The following is an 8,282-nucleotide window of genomic DNA, read 5'->3' on the forward strand; positions in this document are numbered from 1 at the left end:
TTCAATTCGTATGCAATTTAATTAGTATGCTTCTGCATTATTGAGTAATTCTTCTCTTTTTTTTTAAAAAAAAGGATTGTTAATTAGTTGAGCGATCGAGTACCCACAGTTCATGCCAATGGGGTTAGTGGCCTATCGGTAAAGTCTTTGAATTTAGGATGATCCACCTAGGTTCGAGTCTTACTTCTCACATTTGTGAGAGTAGATTTCAAGAGTCATGATTTCCAGCCATGCGTGTAATTTAGGATTATGAGTAAAATAGAATACCGTTAAAAAAAAAGTACCCACAGTGCATGACATCTAAACGGACGTGATTGTTTTGTTTTTCAGTTCTTGGGTTATCTTTAGTTGGAGACGTTCCCATCCATTTTAGGCTTTTGTTTTGTTTTCCATCCACAAGAAGTCGGCAACTTCAATTCATCAATACTGTTGGACCTTTGACCTTTCGTTAAGAACCTTGAAAGGGTAGTGATACTATACCTTGTTAAGGGTAGCTATTTGATTATATATACAACCGATACTTGTGCGAGAGTACTAGTTTGTGTACACTATAGATACTCAAGTGGTGTAGGCGAGTAGCGTAATTCAAACCAGGTTGGGTGCGCTAGCTAAGGTCCAGTGCCCCGAAGGACAAACCCAAACCATCTCTATTCAAAGGGCTTCTCATCTGTCTAATTAAAAATCTTTTTTTCTTAATTCACAATCAATATGTTAAAACTTGAAACTAGAAGAAAAGTGTTGACAAGAGACAAACCCATTAATATTTACCATTTCACTACAACAAAAATCATTTTTTGTGAGAACAGATGTCCTCACAACAAGTCCAAATATTCTCACAATAAGTAGTTAGTGAGGAAATGTCCTCACAATAAGGTTCGTCACTGAAGCCCCGTCACAATAAGTAACTGGTGAGGACATTTGTTGGTTATTGTGAGGACATTGACCAAGAAAAAGAAAAAAGAAATAGAAATAGAAAATAATATGTTGTGAGGACAGTCCTTGTAAGAAATAAAATAATTTTATTTTCAAAAACGTTATTTAAATATGTAAAAATATATATTCTCTGTATTTCAAAAGTATAAATTAAATTATATACCGTATGTTGCTACAGTAAATACGAGGTTTGGCAAGAACTGTCCTCACCAAAAGTACTACATATTATGGCCTCACAATAAACTTTAGTAAGGACTGTCCTCACAAATAGCTTAAAAATTTTTGGCAGGAATCTGCTGCAAATGCAGCTTCCCGCCCAGAATTTTTCCGGGTCTATTAACCTGTTCCCTATCCAGATTTTCATCAAAGATCAACAACAGCAACAATGTCATCAAACTACCACAAATACCATTAATAGAATCTACTTAACATATCCGAACAATAGCTAAACATAATGTTTGACAAATTTAACTTAAGACATATTCAAGTACAAAAGACATATTCAAGTACAAAATATTTCCACCACAACTCAAAATATTTCAGCCACAAACCTAGTCGGAGTCCGAATCGTCTTCTTCTTCTTCTACCTCCTCCTCTTCCCACACAATATCAAATCCTTTCTCTGCCATAGCATTTGCCATTATGTCCACTTTTTTAGTTAGAATCTTTGTTTCCCTCTTTGCTGCTTTGAAAGTTGCTTTTAACAATGCATCAACTTCGGCTTGAGTGTACACACGTCCCGGTGGATTAGATGTACCAGCCCCGAAACTTGATGAGGAGGAGTATCCAGATACAATATGACCACGTCCTCGCTTGAAACCCCGTCTTTTACCCAAAACCTCATCGAGGATAGCCTCCTCAATCATCGGGTTCTCCACACCCTCTTGGTCATTGAGCAACTTCTTCATCTTTTCCTATCAAGTTACGAAACCAAAAGGGTTTTTAGAGTTTATGTTTGACTTTTGAAGTCAAATGGCTAGTTACACTTTTTACACTTAAAATTGGTATTGGTTCTCACTGGCAGTTTTATGCACACATATATAACACAAAACAGTTAAACAGCCAACAACAACAACCTAAAACAACACTAGAAACAACCTAAAACAACACTAGAAACAACCTAAAACATCACTAAAAGCAGCAGTAAAAAACAGCACTAAATGACACCAAAACCAGCACTAAAATAGCCAAAAACAGCACCAAAAACTGCATTAAAACTGCAGTAAAACACCACCAAAACAGCCGTATACATAAGCTTACAAACAGCCTAAAACCAACATAGAAACAACACTAAACATTATGAGCCATATTTCTAGTTGTAACTATGCTAATATCATTGACTAGGTAACAACCATTTGACTTACTAGCATCCATGTACTTTAGTGTAAGAATTCCAAATATGACACAAGTACTTACATAATGTTGCATTGCAAGCTCAGGCATATAGTCCGTCCCATTTGGCAGCTTTTTTGTATGTTTTTCCTTAAACAACTCTATGAGACTAAGACCAGTGCCATCCGGCTTTTTCTGTAAACATATGAAATGAAATGAAATGAATGTGTATACTTGATAGCAATAAAACAACAAAAGAAAAAAAATTTATGACTTACCCTTTCATAGAGTATTTCAACAAACGACTTAGAGCCCTGGTAAGAGGGGTAATGGTGATTAGCTCTGTTATCCGAGTTCACTTTCGACCTATGGAGGTTGTCATCTCGAATGTAGAAGTCAACGAGGTCACTCCATGCTTCTGCCTCCATGTTTGGGGGGACAATCTGACGAATGTTCTCTCTGTTGTCGTACCCCCCGAGTTTAGTGAAATGCCTGTATTTGAATTGATACTTAGCAGTCGAGTAAAGCGAGGCACACAACCTATTGATGCCTCTCTCGAACGAGTCACATTCGCCATTGGGACCGATGTATCTCCCAATATCAAAGTACGTCTGAATTTTATAGAAAATAATTAGCAATAAAGTATATTTTTACAACTTCATAGTTTAAATAGTTTCAACCTGAAGCTGTGGATATATAGTAGTTTTCCTCTCCTTGGGGATATTATCCCAAGAATCATACATGAGAGGGACAGTTTGCCTCAATGTAACCCCTAGAAGGGCCTTGAAGTGCTTCGCGTTTTTCCCAACTGGCCTCAGTGTAGCCTGGTCCTCATAATCGAACACTATCGACAATGGATTGTGGTCATTCTCTTCCCAAATTGATAGAAGCTTCTTGTTTTTGGTCCTGCCACGTGGTTTAGGGCCTACAAGTTTAAGTAAACACATTATAAAAAGATTCAAGTAAACAAATTAATAAAAAAATGTATAAAGTAAACTATTTATTACCACTCGCCGCGCAACCTGAGACTGGGTTCCATCCTCCCGGTGGAGGATCACCTTGGCCATCTCCACCGTGTTCCCGCGCAACAACGTCTGCCATCTGAAAATTCAAATACAACAATACAAACTAGTGTTTGTTTATAAGATCATTATAAATAAAACCCAATAGGCATACATTCAAAATACAATACATACATATATACGTTAAATAAAATCAATACCAATCAATCATATTCATCACTAGAATAAACACGTTCAAAGTACAAATTACAAATTACAATACCAATTCAAGATATAATGCAAAATATATTAATTTGAACTAGTTAAATTCATACAAATTACAATACCAATTCAATCAGATTCATCACTAGAATAAACACGTTCAACATTTTCATTATCAACTTCATCATCAGATGTATCACTATCAAAATCATCATTGTTGTCTACATCATCAATAAAATCGTCATCATCGTGAGGGGCAGCAATAGGAATATCTTGAACCTCGATGTTACGACCTATACTCATACTAGAATAAGTCAAATTATCCAAATTGGCAGACAATGCAAGATCATTCGAATTGTCATCATGAATGACATCTTCAATAGCTTCTGTGGTGATATCCCTGTCCCATATCTTTCGATGGTTCACTTCTTGAACGACCTTCCAATAATCTTGTCTTTTAGATGGGTCATCAAGGTAAAATACTTGATTTGCTTGTGTTGCCAATATGTATTGGTCTTCTTTAAACCACTCATATTGAGTAGAAATACTAGTTATGTTATTTTTGGTGACACAATGCTGGTTATCGGTTTTGAACCATTTACATCGAAACAACACAACCTTGTAACCACGCATATAAGTTAGCTCCAGAATTTCTTCCAATACACCATAAAACTTTTGTCCTTCTTCAATCCCAAGTGTTGAAATCCCACTATTTTGAGTTGTACGCCTTTCATCACGACTCTGAACCACAAACCTCACACCATTAACTATGCAAGAGGTGTAAGCGTTTGCAAACATTGGTCCGTTTGCCAAAGAATGTAACTCATGGTTACTACGCCGTGCATTAACATCTACTTCCCTCCGATTAATCTAAGAAAAAGACATCAATGGTTTAAATGTTTGTTGATAAGTTGGGAAACACATACAATGAGTTTACCTTTTCCTTGAACCAGTCAGGAAATGTTGTTTGCGCATCATTCTCGGGCATGGTAGTAGTCAACTCACTGTGAATGTTAATGATCTTAGTGGAATCATTAAAAATACGGCATGTGAAAAGATTTTTCAAATTAAGTACACTTACGTGATGTATTCAGCAATCTCAGGGCTGTTGTTAAGTACAAACCATTCAACTTTCGTTCGAAGTACGCGATTCAGCTCTACAGTTGTACTTTTGCTAATTGGCGTACATACTGATTAGAACACATGCAACTCACGTGTTGGAGCTGGAGCATCCTCATTTCTGTCCGGGCGATTGAATTTGGTCGATACACCACGAAAATACTTTGAACAAAAAGTTACCGCTTCTTCAGCAACATAACCTTCCGCTATAGAACCTTCAGGCCTAGCTTTGTTTCTAACATAATTTTTTAGTTTCTTCATGTATCTTTCAAATGGATACATCCATCTCATGAAGATGGGACCACCTTGAATAGCTTCTTCAGGTAGATGCACAACCAAATGAATCATTATGTCAAAAAATGTTGGAGGATATATTTGCTCGAAGTTACACAAAATCTTAACCAACTTGTCTTTAGCATCAACCATGTCCTTCACCATGAGGTTTCGAGCACAAAGTTGCTTAAAGAATGCACAAAGCTCGATTATTGGTGTTGAAACAGTAGGGTCCAAGAACGCTCGAACTCCAAGCGGCATCAACCGTTGCATCATGATATGATAATCATGAGACTTCATACCAGTTATGTTGTTGTCATTATTGACAACTTTGTTTTTGAAGTTAGATCCAAATCCATCGGGAAATTTTACTCCCTTAATGAATTTACAAAAAAGATTTCTATCTTCAGGTGTAAAAGAGAATTTGGGTTGAGGCTTTAAAAGCTTACCACCTCTTTCAATGAGCCACAAGTCTTTACGAATATTCAAATCTTTCAAGTCTTTTCTTGCATTGATCGTGTCTTTGGACTTGTCATTCATTAACAAGGTCCCTAACAAACTCTCACATACATTTTTCTCGATGTGCATGACATCGAGGTTGTGTTTCAGTGTAAGAGAAGACCAATACTAGAGATCGAAAAAGATAGAACGTTTACTCCAATTCAACTCATAATCTTCACGTTTTCTTTTTAAATTAATTAATGGACCCGAATGGCCTAATAAAACCATAAGAGAAATAAACAGTTCAAACGGACCATCTGGCTCATTTAATACCACATGAAGTTGTATTGCACCCGATAAGCCCAATAGTTAAGGATGACGAATTATAGTTAAGACGAAATACTAATGAATATAAATCATACATAATTAATGGGTAACACTCAATTTTAGTTATATGTAGTTAGGTTAACTCTTAAACTCATTCTCACGCTATGACCTATACAATACAATGTTAATTAACATGGTTATGGTCATTCTTAAAATTTTGCATTTATTAAGTATTGTTTACATGACATTGTGTTGGAAAGGTTTTTAAGACTACAAGTGGATACATAAGCAATTAATGGGCCGGAAACCAATTCGAGTGGTTAAACGGTTTGGAAATCCCAACACGACCAACAAAAATAATTAATGAACCCAAATGGCCTAATTGGCCCAACAGAGAGATAAACATTTGAAATGGGCCCATCAGGCCCATTTAAGACAACACGGAAGTATATTGGGCCCGACAAGCCCAATAGTGAAGGATGACGAATTAGAGTTAAAACACTAATGAATATAAGTCATACATAAATAATGAATACCACTCAATTTTAATCATACGTAGTTAGGTTAATTTTTAAATTCTTTCTCACGCTTTGACCTATACAATACAATGTTAATTAACCTGGTTATTATCATTCTTAAGAATTTGAATTATTAAGTATTGTTTACCTGACATTGTGTTGAGCAAGTTATTAGGACTACTAGCGGATACATAACTAATTAATGAGTTGGGAATCAATTCTTAAACCGTACGGAAATACCAAAAAGCACATCAAAATTAATTAATGGACCCAAATGGCCTAATAGGCCTAACATTGAAATAAACAATGGAAATGGGTCCATCAGGCCCATTTAAGACAACATGAAAGTGTACTGGCCCCGTTAAGCCCAATAGTTAGTGATGACGAGATAAAGCTAAAATGAAACACTAACGAATATATCACATATCATGAAACTATATAACTAAATATTTCATTAAAACTCATTATTAATGCGGACCCGGTTAATACAACGTAAGTTAGATCCTGTAGCAAACAAATGATCAAAACCTTTAAAAACAAGGAACCACCCGTTCATCGAACGAACTTGAAGATGGGTATATATATGTATATATTCTTAGCAAATATCATCCATTTTCTTCACATTTTGTGGTTTTGTTGCTAAACATAAATTCTAAAATAAAAAGAAATATGAAAAATCTTCTGCAAGGACAGTCCTCATAAAAGGTTACCCGGGTTTTTTTTTTGTATGGAGGGAGTCAAAATTTTTAAAAGATACACAAAAAGAAATTATTTTTTTTACTGAAAAAGATATTGTGAGGACAATCCTGTCAATATATTAAACCGGGAATTTTAATATATTTGGTGGGAATTGAAATTTTTGAAAGAAATACACAATGCGAATAAATATAAATATAAATTTGTATATTTAGATATTTAAGTTTAATTTTATAGATAGTAAAAGTTATTGTGAGAACAGTTCTCACTATATGTCTAGTCAACAAAAGTTTCATTATTTTTTTTTCTTTTTGACTTTGACTCCATAAAGAAAATCGAAAATAAAATCAAAAATAATGTTTTAGGAGGAGAGTCCTCACAAAACGTCTGGTCAAACTAAAAATTCAACACAATTAATCTTTTTTTCTAATTCAACACAATTAATCTTTTTTGTCTTTTAGTGCTTTTTAGTGAGAAAATTATGTCCTTACAAATTTTTGTTGTCACAAAAGGCAATTATCCTTGTGTGTTTCCATTTTATAACCATCATCCGGTCCATACGTTAACATATATAAAATGCACACCTATATTAATTACAGTAGTTTATTTGCACTTGGCATGTTTATATCCCTAATCACCGCTTCTTAAATACGATTACTAATTATAAGTTTGTTAAACTTAAGATCGAGTAACTAATAGTCGGTGTATTAGTATTGGGGATTGGGGAGTGAATCACAACTTGGGTAATTTCATAATTTAAAGCGCAGGCACCAAGCTAGATGCCACTTGGGGAACTTCGATTAATTGACTTTGCTTAGAATTGGTAGCCTATAAATACATGTTGGCATTTCATGTCTCTCCATCATCAAACAACAATTACTTACCAAACAAATTAAGATACTAAGATAAGTGTATTACTAATTATGGGATCATTTTCAAGCTTTCATTTGCACTTGTTTGTTTCATAACACTACTAGCCATTCTTCACATCACCAATGCTCAAAACTCCCAACAAGATTACTTGAACGCTCACAATACACCACGTGCCCAAGTGGGCGTTGGAAACATGGTATGGAATACCACGGTGGCTGCATACGCTCAAAACTACGCCAACGCAAGGAGTGTAGACTGCAGCCTTGTCAATTCTGGTGGACCTTATGGTGAGAACCTTGCTTCAAGTAGTAGTGCTACCTTAACAGGTACTGCGGCCGTGAACTTATGGGTAGCCGAGAAACCTTATTATGATCATTCAACAAATACATGTGCCACTGGAAGAGTGTGCACACACTATACTCAAGTGGTGTGGAGTAATTCCAACCAGCTTGGGTGTGCTCGGGTTCAGTGCACGAATAATGGTTGGTGGTTTGTTGTTTGTAGCTACTATCCCCCTGGAAACATCAACGGGCAGTCTCCTTATTAG

General features: G+C 35.6%; 1 protein-coding gene across 1 annotated transcript; it reads left to right on the forward strand.

Annotated features, from left to right (window-relative positions):
- The first annotated feature begins 6,636 nt into the window (after window positions 1-6,636).
- Window positions 6,637-8,282, forward strand: LOC122591840 (pathogenesis-related protein 1A-like). Its single transcript, XM_043764071.1, has 2 exons — window positions 6,637-6,658; window positions 7,768-8,282. The coding sequence occupies exons 1-2, from the start codon at window positions 6,637-6,639 to the stop codon at window positions 8,280-8,282; spliced, it is 537 nt and encodes a 178-aa protein (XP_043620006.1).

The sequence above is a fragment of the Erigeron canadensis genome, chromosome 3 (assembly GCF_010389155.1).
Source record: "Erigeron canadensis isolate Cc75 chromosome 3, C_canadensis_v1, whole genome shotgun sequence".
NCBI lineage: Eukaryota > Viridiplantae > Streptophyta > Magnoliopsida > Asterales > Asteraceae > Erigeron > Erigeron canadensis.

Bases quoted from the DNA above. Each gene is read 5' to 3' on its own strand.
- LOC122591840 (XM_043764071.1), top strand. From the start codon at position 6,637: ATGCGGACCCGGTTAATACAAC. The intron at 6,659-7,767 runs GTAAGTTAGATC...TAAGATACTAAG, and splicing joins GCGGACCCGGTTAATACAAC to ATAAGTGTATTACTAATTAT.